Below are 27,761 nucleotides of genomic sequence, written 5' to 3' on the forward strand. Positions count from 1 at the left end.
GCTCTTTTATGACTAGTGGACTTCAACTCCCAGAATTCCCAAGGTTGCCTACCCCTGGTCTAAACCTTTATTATATTTAGATTTGGATTATAGTACTAGATTTCTTAGATTTTTCTAATAGGATTTCTTCACAGCTGGCCTTAATTAAAGGTAAGATACTAGGCAATGTGACATTAGAGTTAGGGGATGGATTTTGCTGAAACTAAAATCTGATTGTATGATTTGAAAGGTGTTTTCTTTGAAATTATAGGCACACAATCAGCTCTGACGTTGGTGGTTGTGCTTTACTGGAGTCATTTGCTCTGCAAATCCTTTTCTATGGGATTCTGTTCTCTGATTTTGACACACTGCAGTCAGCGTGAAGGACATCTTGTTATTAAAGGACAGCCTGTTATTAAAGGTTGAAAACACACTCCTGCTATAGCTTTATTTAGAGCTTTTCTCTACAAAGCAATTGCAGTGGACATGCCCTGCTTGACATTTGATTACAAAGTTTATTTTAATCTTCGATTTCAAAGGGACATGCTTTCCTTTCAACGTCTGAAGCCTGCAAACCTCAAAATACAGGGCAAAACTCCTGTAGCTCTTTTGGGTAGTGAAGTCAAGACCTCAAGTTGTTCAGGGCAAGCATCTTTAAGTGTTGCTTTCCAGAAGACTGCCCTAGCTGAGTATGGAATATCAGTGGCTGATCTTTTAATTAAAAGAGCAGAAGGCTGCATTTATTACAGTGACGCTAAACGGGCCCTCTGTGATGTTACTTCCTTCTCTCTGATATGGCAGCAGGAAAGCTTTCTAATTTAAGACAAATAGTCTTGTCTCCCACCCCACCCCACCCTTTTGGTTACCTGCTTGCAAGGTACAACAACCTGTTTGATTGTGAAGAGTAACGGAGCCATGCAACCCTCTAGACAACTGTCCCTTTCCCTTATTGCTTGTGTATCTAGCAGCACTACTGATCTCATCGTGGACATTTAGGTGTGTTTCTGCTGAGGAATAGCTAGACTTAGAAAATCTTCCTGGGATCACAGATTTTGCTGCTAAGGAAAAGGTGTGGAGTTTTTTGTTGCCCGCTTATGTCGTAATCTGGGAGATTCCAAAATAGGGAAAAGAGAGAGAGGGAGAGAGGGAGAGAGGGAGAGGGAGACAGAGAGAGAGAGAGAGAGAGAGAGAGAGAGAGGGAGGGAGGGAGGGAGGGAGGGAGGAGAGAGAGAGAGAGAGAGAGAGAGAGAGAGAGAGAGAGAGAGAGAGAGAGAGAGAGAGAGAGAGAGAGAGAGAGAGAGAGAGAGAGAGAGAGAGAGAGAGAGAGAAAGCAATGTCCTCCAAGGGTTTAAAGTTTCATTGGCAGGCTGAATAAAGTCCCCTGGTGTCACTGATCCCATGGTTGATGGAATTGAGAACGGGCACAGACGACAGGATCAGTTTTCAGCCTGGAATGAAAGGATGAGGTGGGGAATGTAGGAGCCCCAGTGGACAACAACTCAGTACAAGAGCTTAGTAAGAGCTCTTGGACGTAGCTGGGAAGGACCATCCATTTTGTTCTCCATGGGAGGTTTTGGTCAATGGGACAAAAGAAAAAAATGCCTAAGGACTGCAATGCTTTTCAGACATTCATGGCATCTCTGTGCTGCTTTTATCATCAGAACTCTATTCTTGGGGTCAAGGTAGGTGGTCTACAATATTAAGCAAAAAATGTTAGTAATGGTGAAACCATTTTTAGAGTATCTAGAGATTAGTAGCAGTTGAGATTACAGTATTAAAATATGCATGAAATGACTTTAATAGCTATGAGGATAAAGTGGACATTTCTACTTATGCCATCCTAAGCTTTTTGCAGAAATAGTCATTAGAAATAGTAGTAACTTAAAATAACAAACTAGATCATTTCAGACTAAACGTGTACTTTATTTTTGTATGCGTTTGGCTTATGTACTTTCATTCAGTTCTGTGTCCACATTAAATTGCAATTTTATTCTTAATGTGCATCAAAAGTGCCTGAATAATGCAACTGAAATTGTATTGGCTCTCAAATATGTTTTTTGGATAAATTTCCAAAGATCCACTTGAAACATGTTTAATTTGAAAATGTACTTTTACATATATTTTGCTATAGATTTTAAACTAAAACTATTTCAAAATATTTGGAAAATGCACAAGCTATTCTTTTCATATCTCTAATCAAGGAGCTGCAGATCAAGTCAATTTACGAAGAAATTCAAAGATTGATTTTATTTTCAAGCATTTCTGTTTGGAAATGAAGTTGCAAAGAAAAGGAAAAGCTAAAAAATAGAGTGAGGTTTTTTTACGGATCTGATTGTTTGAAATATCTATTATGAAAAATATATATATACAGTGATTAATAATCAGAAGTTTCCTTTAATTTTTAATGTACTTTTCTGTTGTTTCCATCTTAAAAAACAAACATATTTAAAAGAAGATTATCTAACAAAAAGCTTGCTATCATTCTGCAACATTTTTGACAAGTTCAAAAGCACTTATTTTTAATAAGAATATAACATCATTATCCAAATGTGAAGCTTTTAACAACAACAACAATAACAACCCTGTTATTGTGCTGGATCACATCAGTTTACCTAATTCAGTGTTCTCTTCCTAGAACTGTTCTCAACTGCTCTATTTTTCTTGGATTTCTCATTAAAGTGGCCCAATCATCTTGTTTCTGATACTTGTAAAGGATGTAACAGTCATAATTAGTAGCAACCAAAATAATTAAGACTGCCTCTACAGTAGTGAGTTGTGGCAATGATCAAAGGAAATGGGCTAGCCTGAGTATGCCAAGGCCTTGAAACTGACTAGCTAACAACAGTGTCTTCATTTCTGATTTTTAAAAGGTATTTAGTAGCGGGTGATACTTGATGATGAAAAGATATCATTATAGAGGCTTGTTTTATCCATTTTGTGCTCAATGCTCCTTAAGTGTAGTCAGCAGTCAAACAACAGAAGCAAAGTCGATTTTATTCATGTAATCACAATGGTGATAAAAATGAGATTTGTACAAGCTGTATTATTTTTAATCAAGATTAGCAAGGAAAGAAGAAAGACAGGAAAAATGTTTCATGCTTCATAATGGGAGTCATACTGATAGCTTTAAAGAGAATGTTCAATCCCATAAGACCCTAATATAGCTGTTTAAAATTGTCTAATTGCAGTTATGGAAAAAACTCTCTAAGATGTTTTTTGTCAAGCGGATGTACCGTATATACTTGAGTATAAGCCGAATTTTTCAGCCCACTTTTTGGGCTGAAAAATTCCACTTCGGCTTATACTCCAGTCAACAAAAAAACTTACCGAGGACTTGTGCGCGGCCGAGGCTTTGGTGCTTCCGGGATCGCCCGCACCTCTCCCAAGCCACCGCCGTCCGAGACCTGCCGAAGTTTGGGGAGGTTTGGGGAGGTGCGCGCGCACCTCCCCAAACTCCGCGCCTTGCCTGCCTGCTTCTTTCCGCAGCGGAAAGAAGCAGGCAGGCAGGGCGCGGAGGAACGGAGACTTGCCGACGTTTGGGGAGGTTTGGGCGCCTCCCCAAACCTCCCCAAACCTCGGCAGGTCTCCGTTCCTCCTGCCGACCTTTGGGGAGGTTTGGGCGCCTCCCCAAACCTCCCCAAACCTCGGCAGGTCTCCGTTCCTCCTGCCGACCTTTGGGGAGGTTTGGGCGCCTCCCCAAACGTCCCCAAACCTCGGCAGGTCTCCGTTCCTCCTGCCGACCTTTGGGGAGGTTTGGGCGCCTCCCCAAACCTCGGCAGGTCTCCGTTCCTCCGCGCAGACCTGCCGACGTTTGGGGAGGTTTGGGCGCCTCCCCAAACCTCCCCAAACCTCGGCAGGTCTCCGTTCCTGTTTGGGGAGGTTTGGGCGCCTCCCCAAACCTCCCCAAACCTCGGCAGGTCTCCGTTCTTCCTGCCGACCTTTGGGGAGGTTTGGGCGCCTCCCCAAACCTCCCCAAACCTCGGCAGGTCTCCGTTCCTGTTTGGGGAGGTTTGGGCGCCTCCCCAAACCTCCCCAAACCTCGGCAGGTCTCCGTTCCTCCGCGCAGACCTGCCGACCTTTGGGGAGGTTTGGGCGCCTCCCCAAACGTCCCCAAACCTCGGCAGGTCTCCGTTCCTGTTTGGGGAGGTTTGGGCGCCTCCCCAAACCTCCCCAAACCTCGGCAGGTCTCCGTTCCTCCGCGCAGACCTGCCGACCTTTGGGGAGGTTTGGGCGCCTCCCCAAACCTCCCCAAACCTCGGCAGGTCTCCGTTCTTCCTGCCGACCTTTGGGGAGGTTTGGGCGCCTCCCCAAACCTCCCCAAACGTCGGCAGGTCTGCGCGGAGGAACGGAGACCTGCCGAGGTTTGGGGAGGTTTGGGGAGGCGCCCAAACCTCCCCAAACAGGAACGGAGACCTGCCGAGGTTTGGGGAGGTTTGGGGAGGCGCCCAAACCTCCCCAAAGGTCGGCAGGTCTGCGCGGAGGAACGGAGACCTGCCGAGGTTTGGGGAGGCGCCCAAACCTCCCCAAAGGTCGGCAGGAAGAACGGAGACCTGCCGAGGTTTGGGGAGGTTTGGGGAGGCGCCCAAACCTCCCCAAAGGTCGGCAGGAGGAACGGAGACCTGCCGAGGTTTGGGGAGGTTTGGGGAGGCGCCCAAACCTCCCCAAAGGTCGGCAGGAGGAACGGAGACCTGCCGAGGTTTGGGGAGGTTTGGGGAGGCGCCCAAACCTCCCCAAAGGTCGGCAGGTCTGCGCGGAGGAACGGAGACCTGCAGAGGTTTGGGGAGGTTTGGGGAGGCGCCCAAACCTCCCCAAAGGTCGGCAGGAGGAACGGAGACCTGCCGAGGTTTGGGGAGGTTTGGGGAGGCGCCCAAACCTCCCCAAAGGTCGGCAGGAGGAACGGAGACCTGCCGAGGTTTGGGGAGGCGCCCAAACCTCCCCAAAGGTCGGCAGGTCTGCGCGGAGGAACGGAGACCTGCCGAGGTTTGGGGAGGTTTGGGGAGGCGCCCAAACCTCCCCAAAGGTCGGCAGGAGGAACGGAGACCTGCCGAGGTTTGGGGAGGTTTGGGGAGGCGCCCAAACCTCCCCAAAGGTCGGCAGGAGGAACGGAGACCTGCCGAGGTTTGGGGAGGCGCCCAAACCTCCCCAAAGGTCGGCAGGAGGAACGGAGACCTGCCGAGGTTTGGGGAGGCGCCCAAACCTCCCCAAAGGTCGGCAGGAGGAACGGAGACCTGCCGAGGTTTGGGGAGGCGCCCAAACCTCCCCAAAGGTCGGCAGGAGGAACGGAGACCTGCCGAGGTTTGGGGAGGCGCCCAAACCTCCCCAAAGGTCGGCAGGAGGAACGGAGACCTGCCGAGGTTTGGGGAGGTTTGGGGAGGCGCCCAAACCTCCCCAAAGGTCGGCAGGAGGAACGGAGACCTGGGGAGGTTTGGGGAGGCGCCCAAACCTCCCCAAAGGTCGGCAGGAGGAACGGAGACCTGCCGAGGTTTGGGGAGGTTTGGGGAGGCGCCCAAACCTCCCCAAAGGTCGGCAGGAGGAACGGAGACCTGCCGACGAGCCGCGGCCACACAGGGTATTCCTGTGTATTCAGGCTTGCAAAATGGCGGATCGAGCCTCTGCTGGCGGCAGAGGCTTGCAGAACGGCGGATCGGCTTATACTCGAGTCAATAACTTTTTCCAGTTTTTGGGGGTGAAATTGGGGGTCTCGGCTTATACTCGAGTCGGCTTATACTCAAGTATATACGGTAAGCCATCTTCCTCAATCCAGGATCTTCCACACATGCTGGGATTACAGTTCTCAGAATTCTCAACCAAATTATCTTTGGATTTAACACAGGTAGAAAGTGCCAGGGTTGGGAAGGTTTGTGCAAACCACAAAGGGAAGCCCAGAAATTATCGGAGAAACAATGTCAGAATAATTGGAGGAAAGGTTACTCCTGATGCAAAGACAGCAGTTTAATAAAGGGAGTTTAGATTGGCATTAAGAGTGTAAATGCTGTTATTTGATTTTGGCTAGAATCAAAGCATCCATGTGAACATTGGGGCTTTACATTTCCTATCAAAGCAGAATCATAAATACAGTTCTTGAGTGTGCTGATTATCTTGCTGTGAGTCTGTAATACTTAAAATGATGCTGTGTGTTGTCATGGTAACTTTCCATTGGTTCAGTCTACACGTTATCTCAGGGAACAGGAGAAAGGGCAGCATATTATAAAGAAACCCAGCTGGCCTTGTTCAGATATAAGTTCTTATTTAAAAGGTTTTCAGCTGCTTAAAATAGGCTTGGTATATTCACGGCAAAGCTTTGAAGGTCTCCATTCCTTCCGGTTTAATAAAAGTCACGGAAATTGTATTTTAAACTTCTCTGGATATAGAAAAAAATTATCTTCTATATATATCTAATTTTGGCTATACAAAATTAGAATATATGCCTAAGAGATGGTGGGCCCAGATCATGACTCCAATTAGAACTAATATATCAGCATCTGTAAACACTTAGTCATGAAAGCCAAGATTGGGGAATGAGAAAAATAGAGGCTTTGGACAGCTAGTTTGTTCTGAGTAACCTCACATGTGGGCTACCCATTTGCGGATTTATTTTTATCTTTGATAAATGAGATGAAATCAGCCAAGTTGGCTTATTGAACATTAAACTACAGCCAGATGTGTGGCCAGAAGAACGATTTGACATTATGTACTTTACAAGGAAAGCAAGGAACAATTTACTGGAGGATCCTTGCTTATTTTACATGCCAAGTCTTTCTGTGTTTCCTATTTTTCCACAACTCAGAGCCTATCTAGTTTGTTAGGGCTATATCTGGAAGCAGAGCCAAACTTTGGTTCTGCCATTAACAGAAATAAGGGTCTTCAGCACATTTTCTGTATTTCACATGCCTGAGTTATATGCTTGTTCAGTTCAAAAGTTCTAGGTGTTCTAGAATTGATTGATGGGAGCCTTGCTCCCACAGCTACTATGCAACTACTAGACCTTATTCTCACCAAACCCATTTAGTTTCTTTTTCATAGGCACAATATTAGTATATCGTCCTTGGCTTGATAGTCCTTTTGCTTTACCAAATTTATTTATCTCTCCTGCTTCATTGTTCTCTTACTTTTCTTCTTTTCTCTTAGCACTTTCAAAATTCCTTAAGGCTGTTCATAAGGATTCCCTATTGTCTCACTGGATCCAGTCATGGCCTTCAACCCTGTGGTCATTGCATAAAGTGCTAGTGTCAGATGAGTGCAACCTAACCTTTTTCCTTTTTTGCCTTTGTAAAGGTCATGCAGCAAACATTGATTAACATTTTGGGAGTTTACAAATAGTCTTGGTACAATTGTTCTACTCATTTGCAGCTTCTCTTTGGGATCAAGCTGTTATGTCTTCCTTCAAGCTTCTATCATGACCCAAAACCAGTCTGATGGCTCCCTTTGAGAAATTACTGAATTTTCCACTGCCTGCAGAAGGTCCTCGGGTTTCTGTTGTGTCATAAATGCCTACTAATTTTTTGAGAGCCTTCTTAGAGCTTCCCCTTCCTGATTCCAACCGGTGCCAAAATAGAAAGGGAAAAAGGATTGCCTATTTGATTCCAACTCTAACAACTTCAAATTCCAACCTGTGGTGATCTTTGTCCACTCTGCTATTGATGAACTCTCCAATATTTAATATCTGGTTCATTAATTTAATTTTATTTCAACTTAGAACACATTACAGTTAACTTTTCTTTTTCAAAATACTGTTATCTGTGATGTTCTATAAATATCAGTGTAGCTATGTGACTATATTATTACTATATAAAAACCTATATAAATTAAAAAAAGAAAGTATCTATCTATCTATCTATCTTGAAGAGAAATAAAATAAGGCTATAATAAACTACCTAAAAGCAAAAGCAAAGAGAAAAAATAACCAAAGAAACTTGAAAATGAAAACCTTAAGCAAAATATCATCATGTCAAAGTAGTAAAGCAAAACCCTACTTGAATTACAGTATATCTATACCTAAATTATATTTTAAACATACATAGAAAAGCCCATATTTGATATCATTCTATTGAAACTATAATTTTCTTCCATTTTTCCACATTGTGATTCAGTTTTTGAACAATGAACCTAGGACTCATGTAATCATATTATTGGGTCTTATTTCTCCTTCAGTACAAAGTTTGTACAATCTGAGGAGAAATAAGAGTATCTTTGCACAGAGAAATCACCTGGTGCCTTCCTCACACTAGTAATTGCTTCAGGCTTGTCTTGGAACTACTTTTTTTTTAATGATTGGACTGTGAATAATACTAGCATACTTCAAAGAGTGAGAGATGACAGATCTTACTAAATCAGTAATTAGAGTCCGGGATACAGGCATTCTTCCATAGCTGCATCATCAGATTTTTTTTCCAGTTCCAATCCAGGCACAATATAGTCATAGTTCTTCATAGATTCCAAATCTGAGAGGCATCATTTAGCAAATCATCAGATTTTTAACTGTTTAACCATTTAAATAAAGTCCAGTTGTTTTTTACATTTTACAAATTGATGAAAAATTGTTTTAAGGTAATCTTGCTGTCTAAAATGTTAAGGAACAGATGGCATAAAACACTCCCATTAGGAGAACTAAGAAAAAGTCAATAATATTTGGAGGAGGGAGATAATTAAAACAAAATGCAGCATAAATATAATATCCAGCCTCCCCTCCTGTTTACTCAAAGTGGATAAGAAGTTTACTTCGTTTTTTTCCTAAGAAAAGTGTGAACCTTCAGTAAAAAATTACATAGAACACATTTCAGATAACCCAGTTTGCTTAAGCATTTGAAATGAACGGTTTACTGTCCTTCATTCTATTGGATCGTCATGACTACAATTCCCTGAAAATGAAAGAGGTTGGTCCATAAAGGACCAGCCTAAGCTCAAGCTGCTTTGTGCTCCAGATCTACAAAGGATTGTTGACTATTGACCCACTCACTCATCCAGAATGGAATGCAGTTGTACCATTAAAATGAATGGATCCCACCTTCCCAGGGATCTTGCCATTTTGTCTTGGCTCTTGACTATGGCAGTTGTGGAGTTCATTGCAATTGGGGAAGTTCTGTTCTTAGATAGTGTGTAGCATTCCAGTCTTGCTAGCCATTATAGGGAACACATGTCTTGTCATGCCTTCCAACCCCCCTCATATTATAACATGGCACCAAGAAATCACAACTGAATAAAGGGGTCATGGATATAGAATAGACAGAATAAGGTGATTGGTAGTTTGCCACTTTAGTGACCATCTAATGGAGCCAATGATTTTAGGTTTTGGTGCAGAATAAATTGTGGAGAATATTCTTACAGTCTAGCTGACTGTAAGGCATCACCAAGTCCTAAAGATGTAAACATGGCCTGATTTCAGCAGCATTCTGTTGTTGATGAAGAAATAGCCTACTTAAGCTACTTTACTTTTATTTTGAAATCAGACAATTGGTGATGGGAAAGTTGGTCATCTGGAAGTCATCTGCCATACGATTTAACTTGAGGCGAAACGTAATATCTGTCCTTTTGCAATGTGGGAAAGTGCAGAATAGAAATAAAAAGAGTGTGTGTGTGTGTGTGTGAGTGAGTGAGAGAGAGAGAGAGAGCCTTTTCTCACTTATAAACCAGGCATCTAAAACACAAATCGTTGTGAGGCTACAAGTAGCCCTTGCTTAACAACTGCCCTGTTTAGCAATTGTTTCAACTTACAATGGTGTTTAAAAAATAACTTTACGACCTACCCTTGCACTTACAACTGCCACAGTGTCCCAATGGTCATGTGATCGAGATTTGGGCACGTTGCAAACTGGGCATTTTTGACCATCACATTGTCCCATGGCTATGAGATTGCCATTTGCACACTTCATAACAGGTTTTCAACAAGCAGAGTCAACGGAGAGGCCAGCGGTAAAATCACAAGTCGTGGTCAGATGGCCACTTCACAGGTCACTCTGGTCATTTTGTGGCATCAAGTTGATATCAATCTCATAGTTAAATCTTTTTTCCCCAGGAGGATCTATTCCCAACCTGGTCCTTCAAGATCTTCCAATGAAGCATACCAAGATCATATCTAGAATGAAATTAAATCAGCTTAGAATTCTGCTCAAATTTGGTGTGAAAACATAAGACAGATGACCATGATGGAAATAAGCAAGAATTGTTACCAAAGCAAAAGGAGGCTGAAACATTTTTTTTAAACTCCAGAGAAATGAGATAATATTTGGAAGCAGCTGAGGCAGAAACTTGCAGTTCACCGAGGTTTAAGGAGGAGGAGGAGGAGGAAGTACAGCACAGACTTGTTACTGTTATATACTGTATTATATCAGTTGGTTTTAATCTTCCTGGATTTCCTATCTGGTCTATTTAGTGGGGTTGACCTTCTGCTTTTGTTTTTCTTCTATCTCTGCTGAGCAGATGGATATTTCCTTCCTTTCAGAAAGATATTGCTTATATCTTCACTCTCTTTTTTCACCTCTCGCTCAGTAAAGCCAGACTGTGTGGAAGGGTGGCTAACCCTCCTTACCCTGACTCAGCCTCCTGACCATCTCCCTGGTCAAGTCTCACCTTTCTGCTGCCTGTGCCTAGAACAGGGGTAGGCAACCTTGGCTCTTTTATGACTTGTGGACTTCAACTCCCAGAATTCCTGAGCCAGCATGGCTCAGCTTGGAAACTTCTCTCTTTCCCCTCAACATGGCTGGCTCAGGAATTCTGGGAGTTGAAGTCCATGAGTCATAAAAGAGCCAAGGTTGCCTACCCCTGGCCTAGAAGATGCCATGGAAAGCCCCCCCCCCCGGTTTAGTTGAATTGAGACCCTCAGGCTACTGTACTTTCTAGAGGGCTTCCTGTGGTCCAGCCTAGATGTCTCTAGAACTATACAACATTTACACTCCACAGAAAATGACTTGGTGGGTGGCAGGCAGCTCAGACACTGCTGAGCTAGGTTGTCCCTGCTGGTCTCTTCCTCCTGGATTCAGAATAATAATAAGTCTACTAAAATTAATGGCCACGTTTGATCCAACATATTAAGGGTTGTTTGAATTTTAAAAAACCTGTTTGCCAAACATTGATTAAATGCTAATTCTTAATCGATTAACTACATCTCAAAAGACAATTGTTGGAAGTTCATTAAAAATGCCATATATCAAAGTACTGTATGGTTATAAGAAGAATCCAGGAAAGTGGAAGCCCCCAGGAATTCAGACTATTCATAGAAAGGCTAAATTAGAGAATAAGAACTTTTCTCCTTTAGTCTTTCAAGTACTATAAAGATTCATTCACATCACTAGAAGCCTGGGAATTCATCCAAGTTGCTTTAAAAAAAAAGCCTGTAGTCATGGGAAAAATGTTTCGGTGGTTATTGTTGTATGGTAGCTTTTAGCGTACATTCATGGCGTTTCCAACTTAATACTACTTAGTTCTGCTTCTTTCTCAGGAGTTGTAAGCAGAGATTTCTTTAGAAACCAGCAGGATGCTTACAAAAGCCTGAGAATCTTGTTATTTTTTTTTGTTGGCTTTTTCATTGATAGCTTCAATCAAGGGAGGCTGAATTGCAGAAGGTCTTGTGTTTTGCTCTTTTCTGTCGAATTGAAATATTTTAAATGCTGCTGATGGGGATCAGATTAGTCAAAATGCTGGTTATGAGGAGGACCCCAGGTCCTGTGGCTCCTGAGTTTCTCCACTTTTTTTCACAGATATGAAATATCTGTTTTAAAAAAAACATTAGCTGCAGGTTGGAGAGAGGACAGTTGGAGACATCTTGATTAGATGTCTTTTTTCACCTATATTTGACCATATTTCCAATTTGACAAAGACCTTCAGCAAGAAAACAGAACATTGCTTCTGGAACACAGATGTTTTCCTGAGTGTCTGTACGCTCAGTGCTTACACACACACACACACACACACACACACACAGAGAGAGAGAGAGAGAGAGAGAGAGAGAGAGAGAGAGAGAGAGAGAGAGAGAGAGAGAGAGAAGAGCTTCAGTGGATGAGGCAATGGCATTATCTTGTTGAAATGATGATTTCTGGGATTTTCTGAAGATTTGGGGAGGGGATACTTTTAATTTTGAGAGAAATTATCTGAAAGCTTAAAGAGATCTTTTCTTCTCATCTGGGAAACTGATGATTTTTTAGTGAGAGAAAGGAGTTGAGAGAATACATACAGCCTTCGAGGTGATAGATTATCCACTCCTGGCAAGGCATTCTTTAACTCAGAGGTGGACAGCCTGTTTCCATTTCAAATGTACACTGATTTCCTAATTCTGTTTCAAGAACCTATGCAGCAGTGGCTTCAGATAACTTTTATTTTGAAGAATTTTTTTCACGATTCAACAATTTAAAATGATTTGGAGATTTTATAAGAGATATCTTGCTCTTTCGGTGTTCTCAGGTAAAGCTGCAAAATGTAAATAACAAAAATAGGAAAGAAAGCAGATGTGTCCTGAAAAGGAGTAAAATTATTTTACATTTCCACTGATTTCAGGCAAAATCTGCAAGTAGAGACATAACTTTAATTAAAATGCCACTGCAATCCCTGTGAGTTATCTAAGAAAACAGAAATAAATTAAAGAAGGGGGATTAAATTACAGCAGGATTAATTTAATTCATAGATGGTTTAATGCAGGAACTTGGAGTATTCCTGATGCTCTGGACTACAATTCCCATACCGCTATGGCAGTGTTCATGAAACTTTAAAGCATCTGGAGAATACAAATTGCAACCCATGTTTAATTTAACTCTGCATCTCCTAATTATCAGGATTCTCACAACAGTGTCAAGGGTGGGATAAGCATCTGTGTAATTATGAAATCCTTGTCACTACCTATTTTGCTTTAATACCAAACTGCTTCAGGATTATTTGAAGTTTAAACTGCCCTCTCCTGGTCATTTGTGTTGTTGAAAGAAGAAAGCTAGGTCCAACTTTCTCTTCTGGTCCATTGTAGAGGTCCTCTAATTAGTCTAACACTTTGTTCTCCCCACACACTATTTAGTTTTCAACTCTACCTACATGGAGACAAAACAGGACAGAAAGAGGATGTGGAGGAACGAAGTTATTATTGGATTATTGATTTTATGTTTCTACAGTTTTTAAGAAATCCACAATGGACCAACAAAGGAAAACTGGATTATTAGCAATGATGGAGTACTGTAGCCAGGAGCTTCACGCTGCACTGTTTTGCTGCTTCATCAAAAATTATTTAATCTGGGGTTGAGAGATTAGGTCAGTCATGCTGCTATTCAGTCTGTCTGCAATATACTGCAGCTTATTCTTTAAACAAGCTACGAGAATAGGAATCTTTCTGCACATGAGATCAAAGATTCTGGGGATATGTCAGTAACAGGCCCTTCATATAGGTACATACGGAAGCAAAATAGGATTATGTAATATAGTTACCATACTGATGTATTAGAAATAGTGAAGTAGTGAAATTATAATAAAGCACTTGTGAGTGATTGCTGCACCGTAGGCAGAGTTCTTTTATTATTGGCCCAGAAGTGTTCAGGACTTACAAAACTTGATCATAGAGTTTCAAATGCATTGATCACAACTCATAATAAAGCTTACATGGTGCCTCCCACTTCACACCTCTTTAAACCAGTCTTTGCTGTTACATGCACACAAACCTGACCAGGTCACATCAGACCTTTCAGGTGCATTTGCATAATATGTGAACCAAGATAATATGGTTACACCTTGAGGTGTTTGGGAAGGCTGAGTCTAACCGGGAAACCCTGGTTTAGGATGGTTTCTGCAAAGTTAGAAAATGAATTGATTCCATTAACCAAAATGTGTATGCTTGAGCGAACTCAGTGTAAATGTGCCATCCCTGATCAACAGGTTTAAACTTGAACCTTCTGCTTCAGCCCAGCTCTTTCTCCTAAGTGCAGTTCCTTTTTTTTTTACTTTCTTTCTGCATTCCTTGCAGAAAGGGACATAAATGACCAACAGAACACTCATGCTTATCCCAAAACATCCAGGTGGGACATGAGTGATCCACCCCTTTGCAAGTAATCATTACCTAAGTTTCTCACCCAGCAGTAGTTTTAGCAAATGCAGCTTAAAGATCAAAAGCTGGCAAAATACTGGCTATTGCAGACCTCCTGACATGTGAGGCAAAATGAAAGTTTCTGTCTGGATACCGATAGGTTTTTCTTTTCTTTTGCTTCTTATGCTGATTTGGCATAACCAAGCCTTCCAACCTTGTTCTCTTTTTGCAGTTTTTAAAGGAGAAGCAGGTGATGGACAGTTCCCCAGAAAAACTGAAGAAGGAGCTGGAAGAAGAATTGCAGATGAGCAGTGATGATTTGCGGAGCCATGCTTGGTACCATGGGCGGATTCCACGGCAGGTGTGTACCTTTTGGTCTTTTTTTTAAAGTTAAGCCTGGAGTCTTTAGTGTTCTCCCTACTTCTCTGTCGTACCAAATCCTGCAAGACTTGAACCCACGTCAAGTAGACCCAACAGTTCACCTTTTAATGAGACAAGCTACAGGAATCGCTCTTAAGATTTCTGCAGGTAGAACAAAGGAACAGTTGGTGGAAAAATGAAACATAATGGATTAGTCCAAGTCTTAGGACATGGTTAGCTGGAGGGTTGTCTTTCTCCAGTTGTTTCTGCCTGACCGGTACAATCTGGACCATTTGGTGTGTTCCAAGCTGTAAAGCAGGGGTCTTCAAACTTGGCCCTTTTATGACTTGTGGACTTCAACTCCCAGAATTCTTCAGCCAGCATACCTGGCTGAGGAATTCTGAAAGTGGAAGTTCACAAATCATAAAAGGGCCAGGTTTGAAGACCCCTGCTGTAAAGCATTGTATCTTGTGGGACTGAGAAGATGCACCTTCTTGGTAGCTGTGCCTGTCCTGTAGACACTGTGATCCCTGAAGTCTGCATGACCCTGACTCTTTTGTGCTTTCATAAAGCCACAAAGGCCTGGTTCTTTTGACATGCCCTGGGGTAGGGTGTAGTGATCTGTTCCTTGTTGTATTTGTATTTGTGAATTGTTGGAAATATGTTTGAGTTAGTTATCCACCTCTGAAGTTAGTTATCTACCTCTGATGCTCACTGTGTGTTCTACTGTCAGTTTTGTCATTTTTCAGTGTTTTTCAGTTTTGCTGAAACTGTCAACTAACCACACAATTTGTTGCCTGGATTTGCATATTTTATGCTAATTTATTCTGAAAATCTTCACTTTCTTTAAAAGAAACAAGCATGCTTCTAGCTCTCATGCATTTGCCATGAATCATTTTGGGGATCCTTTTTCTGTTGTTCTCTGCTAAACTTTTTTTAGAGAAAAGACTTCCAAATTATTTGAAAACATTAATAAATACTGAATGCCATTATATCAACATAGGCCAAATATATTTAACTTGCATAATTTATTCTGATTGCTGTTTGCTTTTCCAATAGTATGTTATGTACACAACCGGTTAGAGAAATATCTTAATTCGTGCTGAAAATAATAGTACTGACATTTCAAAATGCCTATTTTTAGGGATTTAGCTAAAAGCAATAAACTACATTTCTGTTCTCAACCTGGTTTTTATCATGACACCTATATGCACTTTGGTACCTGACGGAGAAGAGCTGTTACTATTTTAATCCTGGGCAACTAAAACAGCATGAGCTAGTAATTAAAATGCAAATCTCCTCAGTTATAACTACTCCTGTGGGAATCAATCTTGCAATGTTTGATAATTAAAGGTTGTCTGATTAAAAAAAGGAAAGACAATTGGAATAGTATTTCAGGTTGCAAGTAAGTGTGTTGGATACAGGTAAAGAAGCCTTTGAAAGAACTGGTTTCTTCACAGAAACCAATGAAAGAATATATTGTTCACCATAGTCTACAATCCTATTTATTCATACTTTCCTAGCAATTTAAATTCCATTGATTTAATGAGTCTGCTCTGGCTCAGCTAGATCCAATTCAGTATTTTGGAGTTTCCAAAAGAAAAGATTGTCCATTGGTGGCAGCCAGGGCAAAATCTATATTGATTTTATGTTTTAATATTTCAAATAAGCAGTTCCAGGTGGTCTAAAGGTCATTTAAAGCTGTAAGTGGTCTTTTAATTAATGTTTCACATCACTTGCCTCTTTTAAAATTTTATATGTGGTTTTTATGCTTTTAATATTTTATGTGTACACCGCCCAGAGACCCTCTCTGAGGGAGATGTGAAGTTTAAAAAAATGTGATAAAAAACAAAAAGCAGCACAAAAGGTCTCACCCTGCTGTGGTTCAGGTGTCTTCTGCAATGTGCCTTAGAAATTGGATTGATTGAAGTTGCCCTCAGTACAAATACAAGTGTCAGAAGGAGAGTTTTGATTAGCAATACCAATAGCACTTTGACTTATATACCACTTCACAGTGCTTTACAGCACTCTCTAACGGTTTACAGAGTCAGTATGTTGCCCTCAACAATCTGGGTCCTCATTTTACCAACCTCGACCTCGGAAGGATGGAAGGCTGAGTCAACCTTGAGTTCGTAAGGGTCGAATTGCAGACTGTGGGCAGAGTTAGCCTGCAATGCAGTACTGTGTTCTAAGATTATGTCTACCACAAAGAGGGTTTGGCCTAGCAGCTGCCTTCATCTTTCTGTAGCTACAATGTGTAGTTTCAAAATATATACACGGCAATTGTATTTGTGCAATTAACATCAAGGATAATTTCACTCTGATGGACATCATGATGGGATTGGGTGACCTATGAAATTGTCACTGTGAGTACTGTCAAATTACATTGGTTATCACTAATCTGTTGTCCTCAAAATGATATGGACTATAGCACTTACCGGCCATGGCTAATATTACAGGAATTATACTTTCAAACTATCTAGAAGGCACCAGGCTGCTTACATCATCAAAGCTTTACGTTTTATTAGCACTGGTATGTTTAAACCTCATGGTGTGCTGAGCACTTTTCTTTTCCCAATTAGTATGCGTACGCTGAATAATTCCAGGAAAATATTAATGTTGATTTTGTAGCAGTCAGAAGGTTAAGAGTGCTTATGCAGCCTCAGAGATTAACAATTTTATTGCGGTATGGAGTCTCCCAAGTAATAGTTGCTGTAAATAGTTGAATGAGATTGAAAACACAACAGGAAATCTTTCCTCTCAGTTGAAAACAAAATGATCTAGGTGAGTGTTAAACCTCATGGAATGCTCTCTGAGCACTCCAAAGCGACGGGGTAGCATATTATAAAGTATTACTGAAATGATTGCTGTGAAAGAGAGCATATATTTTCTTCAAAAAGTGGAATTTACTGTAATTTTCAGTTTGCTCGCTCTATAGGTAGGATAGGGTAGGGTAGGTTAGATTAGGGTAGGGTAGGGTAGGGTAAGGGAAGAAAGGGAAGGGGAGGGAAGGGAAGGGATTCCTGGTGATGGGGGATTGTTCCTTGCAAAACATTCTTGCATTCTAGCCAAGTAATCTTGGTCTTGATTTCAGAAGTAACAGAATTGGAATTATGATTCTCCCCAGATAGGAGAGTTTGGAATGTCTTATAAAGCAATCTGAATTTGGTCTTGTGGGAAATAGGCTTAATCTTTTTGTAATCTTCAAACCCAACAGCTAATACATGTCTGTATGAGGCAGAGGTAATGAAAATAAAGCCAGAAAAGAAAGACTATATAAATTGAAATCTGGCAGAACCCTTAATACAGAAAAGCTGAGGGACTGGATAAGATCAGCTGCAGAAGGAAAATAATAATAATAATAATAATTGGCATTGACAAATTCACCATCAGTCAATTGCAAATGGCAGCTTTACTCGGAACAACTTACATCCTGTGATGATACTTCTAATATCATCAAATCTCCATATCTGCTTATATTCCAAGTCCTTGGGAAGGACTCGGTAGATGGATAAAAATGTCAAATCCAGTCTAAACATTGGCTGACTGTGCAGCAAACTATAATATGACTTACTGTTTTTGCTGAATGTTTGTCAAATAAATATGAATCATTCCAGAACATATTTTTAATGCTTTGTAATCCACTCTCCGTTTTTTTAAATATTACTTTTTATTCGAGCAAATTATGTGGCTTGCAAGTTTTGACTCTGGGTTGCTAACCTAGGATTAAAAATATTAAAAACAAACAATAGAGACTGAAAAAGCATAGCATGAAAGAGCACAAACTGAGGCCAAACCGAACCTATTCAGACAACCCAAACTATTTGGCACACAGGCCCGGGAAGGAAAAAGAAAAAGAATCCCCAACTTTGTAAAGAGTTATGGAAAGCCAGCAGGGTCAATGCCATTCTAAAGGGCAAGCATTACAACGAGAAGGTAACCAAGCTGGGTCCCCTTAGATCAGGGGTCCCCAACACCCAGGGTCGTGGCCCACTACCAGGTTACGGCCAGTTTGGAAGCAGGGTGCGGAAAGCGTCAGGCAAGTGCACATGCGCGGGCAGCTCCCCTTGCGTGAGCAATGGATGCTTGCACTCGCACATGCAGCTCCCCTGATGCAAGAGGCAGGCGCTTGCACTCTCACAAGAAGCTCCTTTCATGCAAGCACCTGCCGCTCGCACAAATGCGAGCTCTGCAAGCACATGCACACCTGCTACTTGGACAGAACCATCCCTTCTCCTCCCCTGCCTGGGCGGCCAAATCAGAAAGGTTGAGGACCACTGCCTTAGAGAATGCGAGGGGAGGGATGTGCAAGCGCACGTGCCCACCACTTGTGTGAGGGGAGCTGCGCACGTAAGCACAAGCTCCCGACACTTGTGTGAGGGGAGCTGCACATGCTCATGTAACTGCCGCTCATGCAAGGGAACTGCATGCATGCTCTCTCAACTCTTTCCATGGCCCGGTTCTGAACTGGCTGCAACCCAGTAGTGGGCTGCAGCCTGGCGGTTGGAGATCCCTGTCATAGAGGAAAACCAGTGCATGGCCGTCCTGTTGAATCTCAAGGGATGGGCAGACCGAATTGGAGATAGGTCATCCCACACATAATCTAGCCCCTTCCACACTGTGCCATGAAGATTGTTGTATGGGTATCCTTACTAAAAAATGTGCGAGACAATGATTTAAAAAAACCTGACTGGGGAAGCCTAGCAATGGATAATTTCCTCTTGTTTCAGACAGGCCTGTTTTTTCTCTTAAAGGTGTCTGAGAGCCTCGTTCAGAGAGACGGTGACTTTTTGATCAGAGATTCTCTCTCCAGTCCTGGCAATTTTGTCCTTACCTGTCAGTGGAAAAACATCTCTCAGCATTTCAAGATCAATAAAACTATCGTGCGGCTCAGCGAAGCTCACTGCCGGGTGCAGTTTCACTTTGAAGACGAAGGCTTTGACACTGTCCCTGGCCTGGTGCGATGCTACGTAGGAAATCGCAAGCCCATATCAAAGCAGAGCGGAGCGATTATATTTCAGCCCATAAATAGAACGGTTCCTCTGAGATGCCTGGAGGAGAAATACGGGATTTCTCCAGTCCTGCCAAGAGAAGATAGCATTCCAGAGGGGCAAGTAGAAACCCCACAAAGGCTGAGCCTTAATATGTGCAATCGACAAGCCAGAGAGTCCACTTTAGGAAATCTTTTAAGGTACCGCCACTTGGTTTCACGAGAGAGAGTTGTTGTGTGTGTGGTTTATAACGTTCAACAGTTGGGGTACGTTTATGGATTTGTTTGCAAAATCACTTCCTTTTCCTTCAATCGTTCAAGTCATGTTGCAGAAGGTCTGCAATCAAATCAAAGGGTATCATCTTCCTGAGAGCTGGAAGAGAGCTCTGAAGGGCCAATGGTTGGGGAAAGCCGTTTAACCCTTTGCTCCCTGCCTTGCCCCTTTCAAATACATCTCAAAGTGGCAGGAAAAGGCCAGGGACTCTTTTTGCTTCTCTCCATTAAAATATGTACAGAGAGAGAGACCAAGTTAATTACGTAGTACCTTGTCAAGAAAGGGGATTTACATTATGCAACGTGGTCAGCACTTCCTAAGCCACCTCTGAGTTTGCAAGCCAATATCTCGCTTCTATAGCCATTTAAAATAATTTTAAGCATGTCCAGAAATCCAGTCCACCTATTTCCTGAATTATTATTATTTTTGTTCTTTGGTTATGTTACCTTAAATAATCAGGCAAGCAGATTAACCAATTGGCAATACCTTCATGGGTGTGTGTGTGTGTGTCTGTGCACGTGCATGCGTTTTGCCTGTGTATGTGAATTTAAATCCTTCTTTGCTCCCTCTGGAGCTCAAAGAAATCTGTGTGGTTCCCTTCTCATTTTCTCAAGTAAAACCTTTGAAGTAGTCTAGGTTGAATGTAAGGACGTGATTACTGTGTGAAAGAGTGAGCTGATCTTACTAGCCCAACTTTGATATTCTGGTCCAACTTCTGCATCTTGAGAGTAATACCACAGTAAGGTTCATTCATACTGGTTGTTGATTCCTAGCTAACTTAACCATGCTTTATTCCATTAATCTTCTGACACACAGTGAACCACAAACTAACCGATAGCATGGGTTCAAAAACAGGTTAGACTCCAGGAGGGGGTTGATTAGTTTATAATACATTGTGTGACATTTGATAAATGCCAGAATAGGCAAGATTGCTGTAACAGAAGCTTTAGGAAGTAGTGCAATTTTTTTTTTAAAAAAGCTTTATGTTGTTTTGGTTCTGGTGTGCAGAAGTTAAACACAAATAAAATATTAAAGATAGACTTATCTTGTCTTTGTCCATTTAGAACAATGTTTCTCAACTTTGGGAATATCAAGAACTGTCGACTTCCAACTGAAAATTCCCTGAATTTTCCAGCCAGCCATGATTCTGGGAGTTGAAGTCCACGCTTCTTGACGTTCCCAAATTTCAGAAACACTGTTCAAGACAAAGCCCATTTGAAAGACCAACAGGTATTCTCAGAATGCTATTAACTTTTCTAAATTTTGAAGACTTTCACTTGCTCCCAGAGGAGCATCCACTTCCTTCACATGCCATGCTGTCACCTAAATAATCCAGACGTGTTTTGAAAGGAAGGTTTGCTGCAGGCCTCTGAAAAGCAATATTTCTCTCCCTCTGGAACTTTGCATTTCCTTTGAACCCAATAAAGCTAAGTGGACTATTGGAAGAAATAGATCAGGTGCGGAGGGCTGAAGATGGATTCCCCAAACAGTTGAACTGCATTGTGCCAACTGCTTCTTTGTTTCAGAAACAAAGAAAAAAGCGGTAGTCAGCCCGCATGTTTGGATCACGTGCCGGAGAAGCGATTCCCCTTAAAGACTCATCAGTCGGAAAGCTATCTGCCAATAGGTATGTTTGGTCTACACTTAAACGGTGAATGGAGTTGGGGCCGTAGGTTGCTCTTAATATAACTTGTGTCTATAAAACATTTATATGGATTTCCTATCCTAATAGAAGCTCAGTTTTAGCCAGATTGCCTTCCCCTTCTTAATTTAGTGATAAATACAGTATGGATTGTTTGAATCCTTACCTATCCACGCCTTATTTGGGTCTCCGGAATAGTGCAATTTAGATAAACTAAAGACTGCAATCTCATCCAATGTACTTTTAGATAAACATTTTATTTGCCAAATATTATTAGAGGCAAATTTCCTAACTATTGCAAAAATTAATGAGTTAAAGAAGCATTTGAAAAAGGGTGAAATAAACAATACTACTGCAGATAACAAAAATGTGCAGGGACTTCTTAGCCAACCTTAGTTGCTTTGGGAAGCTAAGCAGAATTTGCTCTGGTTAGTACTCAAGGGCAGCCCAGTGGCTCAGTGGTTAAGACACTGGGCTTGTTGGTTGGAAAGCCAAGAGCCCGGGTTCAAGACCCAAGCAACACAGGACAGGGTGAGCACTCATCTTCACCTCGTTCCTGTCCACCCAGCAGTTCAAAAGCATGCAAATGTGAGTAGATAAACAGGTACCACTTTGGTGGGAAGGAAACAGTGCTCCGTGATATCATGCTGGCCACATGGCCATGGAAATGTCTTCGGACAGCGCTAGCTCATGGCCTCGAAATGGAGATGAGTGCCACCCCCTATAGTTGATAATGACTAGCAGACAAAAATCTGCAGGGACCTCTTAGTTATTCAGCTGGGAGACAACCTGGGATTTTTCAGGGCTGCAGGATAGTTTGAGAAGTTGAAAAAAACATTGTGGGAGAAGGCAGTGGTAAACTGGCAAGAAGCGCCAAAAGTTAAATTCAGCTTAAAGGACTTTTCACCTTAAATAAATGGTAAGGAATGAGGATCTTGTTATCTCCTAGCTGCTATTGCTGCTGTTCCATATACTGCAGTACTACTACAGGTATTGTTTTAAGGATAAAAAAGAAACATAAAGAGCTATATGGATTCACCTACACCTAGGCAACAAAATCCCAGTATTAACATGCCTGGGTTCTAAAAATTCAACAAAAAAATGACAAGAATTCTAAGGACTGTCTCTTTACTGTGGCCTCCATCTATATAGAACTATATAACACACACACACACACACACACACACACACACACACACACACACACACACACGACTGTGTAGTTTTGATTTCTTTAAAAATAGGAAACAGAACATAAAGACGAAATAACAAAATCTATGGCAACCGAGTCTTTCACTCAATCTTCTCCTTTTCCTCCAAGAATGATAATTATGTTAGCTTGTTATAGCAGAAAACATCTGTCTCGCAGATGTATCCCAACATGTCCAGAGAATCACCATGAGGAGTAAGTACCCTTAGGGCCAAAATATGATAAATTGACAAAGCAAGACGAATTGTGGACCTCTGTGCTTAAATTAAATTCCCAATTCCCATTTCCTCTTTATTTTCTGCTTTCTTTTTTCTCAAGAAAGCATTTTGCACTTCAAAATGGTTTTTGAGCAATTCCTCTTCCAGTCTCTGAGGTAGCTGAGGGACTGAAGTATTCTCTAAACTGCCTATTGATAATTTCCAAGCTTCCAAAAGCAAAATAAGTGATGCAAAACAGAACTAATTATAGAATAAATTATTCAAAGTGAGAGTAATCAGACTGATCTTTTCTTAATTTGCGAAGTATAATTTTAGCATAATACAAAATTGTTGCCATCTAAGTATAAATCTATCATGTTAAAATAAGGTATATTCCCCCTGAACATTATTAATAGTACAGGTAGTGTTTGAGATATATCTGGGGTGTATCTCTTCCCTTGTTTGAATGTTCCCCTATTTCCTTATTCATTCTCCCAGTTTTGAGAAATAAAGGAGAACTGGAGAAGTGGCTGAATTTGCCTCATATTACTTTAAGACAGGGGTGTCAAGCTGTCGGCCCACAGGCCAGATGTGTCATGCCGAATCCCGAAACTGTGGCCCATCCCAGCTCTGGCAATGGGGGGAAAGTCTCAATACATCGTGACATGTCACGTGATGTGGCGAGTTTGACACCCCTGCTTTAAGAGGATGAGAAGCTTTGTCAATCTCTCACTTTACATGGCGACATTGCAATTCAGCCAAGTCTCTTTTATGTCAGGAGAACCTTTGCTTGTGAACCAGTTGGCAAATCCTGATCTTTAATAACTCTGTAAATGTTAATCTATATTCTAGAGGCCATTGGCTTTCTGGTTAACACAGGGGCTAGTCTCTGGAGTTCCTTGCATTCATAAATCCTTGTATACCCAGCTTCCCTTTTCTAGAAAATGTTCTTTTCATCTTAGTGAGTCACAAAGTCCTTATTTCTGCTTTGGCCCATCAGAGTCAATTATAGATCAGCTCCTATTCTAAGGCCTGGAGATTTTCCACTGCTGAGTGTACAGCCGGTAATATCTCATTCACCACAGAGTGATTTCCCGCTGCAGCTGCTTTGTATATCTGGGATGACTGCAGGGAAAGTATGGTAGATGGGTGGAATGTGTCACTCAAGTGTCCCTCAGCTATACATCTTACGTATGTGGCATTCAAATACAAGGATCCTGAAACATTTTCCTCTAGGAATTAATGACAGGCCCGGACTGTGGGGAAATAGAAAGCTCACGAGGCTGACATGCTCACTATGTTCACATATGAAAAGATCTGTAGGAGAACATATTATGGATGTGGCACTCCCATGCAAGAAGGTACACAGCTCATATCCCAAAGCTTTAGAGAATCCCATTTCTTCTCCTCTTCCCCTCTCCTCCCAATAATTGGCCCATGCCAAGCTCAAAGTATCAATTCACACCTTTTCTCCAATGTGTTATTCAAAATCCATGTTATAAGTTAAATGGTAGGATTTTCATATCATTCCCCCCTTTCATTACACTTGCTGTATCTTTATGCAGGTAATTCTCAACTTACGACCACAATGGAGCTCAAAGTTTCTGTTGCTAAGTGAGGCAGTTGTTTAACTGAGTTTTGTCCCATTTTTTGACCTTTCTGACCACAGTTGTTAAGTGGCTCACTGCGGTTGTTAAGTTAGTAACACGGTTGTTAAGTGAATCTGGCTTCCCCATTGATTTTGCTTGTTAGGAGGTCGTAAAAATTGATCACGTGACCCCAGGAGAATGCAATCCTCATAAATACGAACCAGTTGCTAAGCATCTGAATTTTGATCAGGGGATGGATGCTACAACGGTTGTAAATGTGAAAAACAGTCATAAGTCACTTTTTCCAGTGCTGTTGTAACTTTGAACTGTCACTAAATGAATTGTTGTAAGTTGGGGACTGTCTGTATTTGGATTCCTCTCCCTACAGTTGCTGTTAGCCCTCCTGGTTTTTGTTTTTTTTTTGTACCTCTGCAAAGTGCAGTCTACTGATATCACAACCTTCAGTTGTGATGTGAAATCTGTTCATTTCAGTGAAATCACCTTGTTAAAGAGTAATATCATATCCGAAAGTCAGGCAGAATAGTAGACATGGGAGTAGGTCTGGTCCACTTCTGGACAAATTACGTGGCTAGTGGCATTCTGGCAAGGGACTTTAGGAATCCTCCCTCTTCTTTGACTTCCTGATCAAGCTTTGGTCACCTTCAATTTGATACCTCAAAATAGCAATGTCACACTTCTTTTCTCCCTTAACTTTCCAGGTTCAAGATATCCTTCCCAAGGAATGGAAACTGAAAACAGTCCTTGTATGAAGTCTCCGGCTTTTAGAACTGGCAGTGAACCTAATCTGAGCCCTCTGATTTTCCGGAGATTTGCTTCAGAGTTGCAAATTAGTGATGCGCTGAGGGGGTCTGACAGCCAACTTCATTTGAGACCTCCACCAAAGCCCAGTAAACTGCCATTTCTGAGGCCACCGCAAGGCTTGGAAGTCCTCTATTGTGAACTGAACACAGCTCTGCCCACAGAGGCCAGGCCAACAAAGCCACCTCCTTGTCAGAAGGACAGCTTTGTAGAGCATCTGACAACTAAGGACAATGGGACACATTCATCCTTGATCCTGGAGGACAGTGACTCCTTGCTGAGTTCTGTGGATCCACAGACAGCTCAGCTGGAGATAAGCAGAGAGTCTCCCATCTTTGTCGCACCTGTCGTTGAGAAGATCTCTAGTTTCAGGCCAAACCATTTTGAGTCGAAACTTCTTCCCTTAGAAAACAAGCCCTTGGAGACCGCCATGTTAAAGAGAGTGAAAGAGCTGTTTGTGAATAATGATGCAAAAGTCATTGCCCAGCATATTCTGAAGATGGACTGCAAGGTAAAAAAAATCTCTGTTTTTAATTTAAACAGGGTGGGGGGTGGTTTTCACAGCCATATTAAATCAGACCAATAGCTAATTTGGTGTTCTGTTTCATGCACGGCTAGAAGCAAGCATATTCTGGCTTTAGAATATCACGTGCTCTCAATATACATTTACTTATGTATTAATAACTTTAACACAACGTATGATTCACTCCTCAGTCACATAAAATAAATGCCAAACGTTACACGAATAGAACTAACAATAGATCCAACCCCCCCCCCCAAAAAAAAATCAGCAAGAAAAAGCCAGGTGAATAGTTTTTATTATGTGTAGAAAAAGTGATGGAAAGGGGAGCCTTGGGAAAAGTCCTCTCGGGATAGATATTCTGAGAATGTGCCATACCAACCAGTATCTGCTTTTGCATGCTGAATGAAGGATCAAGTCTCTATGCCAGACATGTCAAACACAAGGCCCGGGGGCCAGATCCGGCCCGCAAAGTGGTTTCACGTGGCCTGCGAAGCCATCCTGGAAACAGTGAGGGAACAGCCCCCACTGCCTTGGCCCTGGCCCAGAGACCCTCCTTCCGCCAGAGACCCTCAGATCTGTCCCACTCCTGCCCAGGCCCCCATAGGCACCCTTGATGCGAACGATGTAGAGCTGGCCATGCCCACCCAGTAGGCCATACGCACTCTAGCCACGCCCACCCGGTAGGCCACGCCCACCCTGGCCACACCCACCCGGCCCTTTGAGGGCAACCGCAATGCTGATGTGGCCCTCAATGAAATTGAGTTTGACACCCCTGCTCTAGGGAGAAGCTGCATGTTGTAGAGCTGGTCAGATTACAAACTGAAGGGTGATTCTGGATGATCATCAGAGGGCAGCAGTGTGCCGAAGGTGGACACATCTCTTGAAGCTTTGAGCAGAGTATTAGTTCTGTTGCAGCTTGTTTAAACTGTGGCTATGTCCAAAGACACAATTGGATTAAGAATAGTTAAGTCTGGTATATTATTTGCCCCAAAATATATTGGTAGTTATTTGAGAAATGGCCCCTTTTTTGCACAAAAGGGATGTGAGTAATTCTGGACATTATCCCAGAAGGCTAATGAAACATACTTCCCCATACCTCAGTAAGCTGTTACGGGTTTTGTTTGGTTTTTGTGATGTTACCTATAGTGGCTTGTAAACTATTTTTCATGGTTCACAGTAGCTAAACTATAGTTAAACCCAAACAACTTTTTATCTATTCAATAAATAGATTGAGCATGATGGGTGAACCAGACCATAACTTCCTATCTCAGAACAGGGGCCTGGATTTGATACTCTTCAAATTATTATTATTATTTTTAATGCTATAAAGAAAGGAAACTCTTGCAAATCAGCCAAACAGGCATTCTATCAAAAGGAGAGAACAGAAGGATTAAGAGAGACAACTCTCTGAAAGAAGGGATAGAATTCTTGTCTGAATTCTTAGGTTTCTTTAATTTGATAATGCCTAATGCATTTAATTCAAAGCCAATTAAGAACTCCACAGTGTCCACTGGAATGCTAAGTGTGCCCTCTAGTGGACCGTCTTTTGAAGTATATGGGAGCTGCTGGTTGCCTTTGAAGGACTTGGGTGGAATGAAAAAAAAACACTGCTTTTTTTGCCTTCAGTTTGGAATATCTCATAGAACGCAATCACTCTATTTCTTACCCTCCATATTTTTGTGGGAATTTTTGTTCTTCATGTTAGATATTAAAAGGAAAGTTACAGAAACGTCAACGAACAAAGAGCAGTTTTTATCCTTGGCAAGAAACTAAAGATCTTATCAGATTTGTGCCTAAATTGCTATCTCTTGTTGATATTTCCTAGGACATAATGTGGGAATAATTGCTGGTGTAGGTATTTCCAGGATCAGATTTGGAAGTGTTTGTGAAGCTGACAGACCAAGCCTCATAGCTATGCTGATTCTAGTTTTTCCCACTCTGATGCTCTTCAAATATGTTGTTGTTAGTTGCGAAGTCGTGTCCGACCCATCACGACCCTATGGACAACGTTCTTCCAGGCCTTCCTGTCCTCTGCCATCTTCTGGAGTCCATTTAAGCTCACGCCTACTGCTTCAGTAACTCCATCCAGCCACCTCATTCTCTGTCGTCCCCTTCTTCTCTTGCCCTCAATCTTTCCCAGCATTAGGCTCTTCTCCAGTGAGTCCTTCCTTCTCATTAGGTGACCAAA

At 41.9% G+C, this 27,761-nt stretch overlaps 1 protein-coding gene across 3 annotated transcripts in view; it reads left to right on the top strand.

Annotated features, from left to right (window-relative positions):
- The window catches only part of BCAR3 (BCAR3 adaptor protein, NSP family member), a 97,125-nt gene that overhangs the window by 50,183 nt on the left and 19,181 nt on the right, over positions 1–27,761 (top strand). For 2 of the 3 annotated variants that reach the window (XM_081324156.1, XM_081324158.1), the window contains 4 exons: positions 14,202–14,330; positions 19,084–19,520; positions 21,120–21,220; positions 24,951–25,561. In XM_081324156.1, coding sequence (XP_081180282.1) covers positions 14,202–14,330; positions 19,084–19,520; positions 21,120–21,220; positions 24,951–25,561 — 1,278 coding nt within the window. Of the gene's footprint in view, positions 1–1,440; positions 1,662–14,201; positions 14,331–19,083; positions 19,521–21,119; positions 21,221–24,950; positions 25,562–27,761 lie in introns of those variants that run through there. The other variant, XM_081324157.1, reaches the window with a different exon arrangement.

The sequence above is a fragment of the Vipera berus genome (genome assembly GCF_964194415.1).
Source record: "Vipera berus genome assembly, chromosome: 3".
Taxonomy (NCBI): domain Eukaryota; kingdom Metazoa; phylum Chordata; class Lepidosauria; order Squamata; family Viperidae; genus Vipera; species Vipera berus.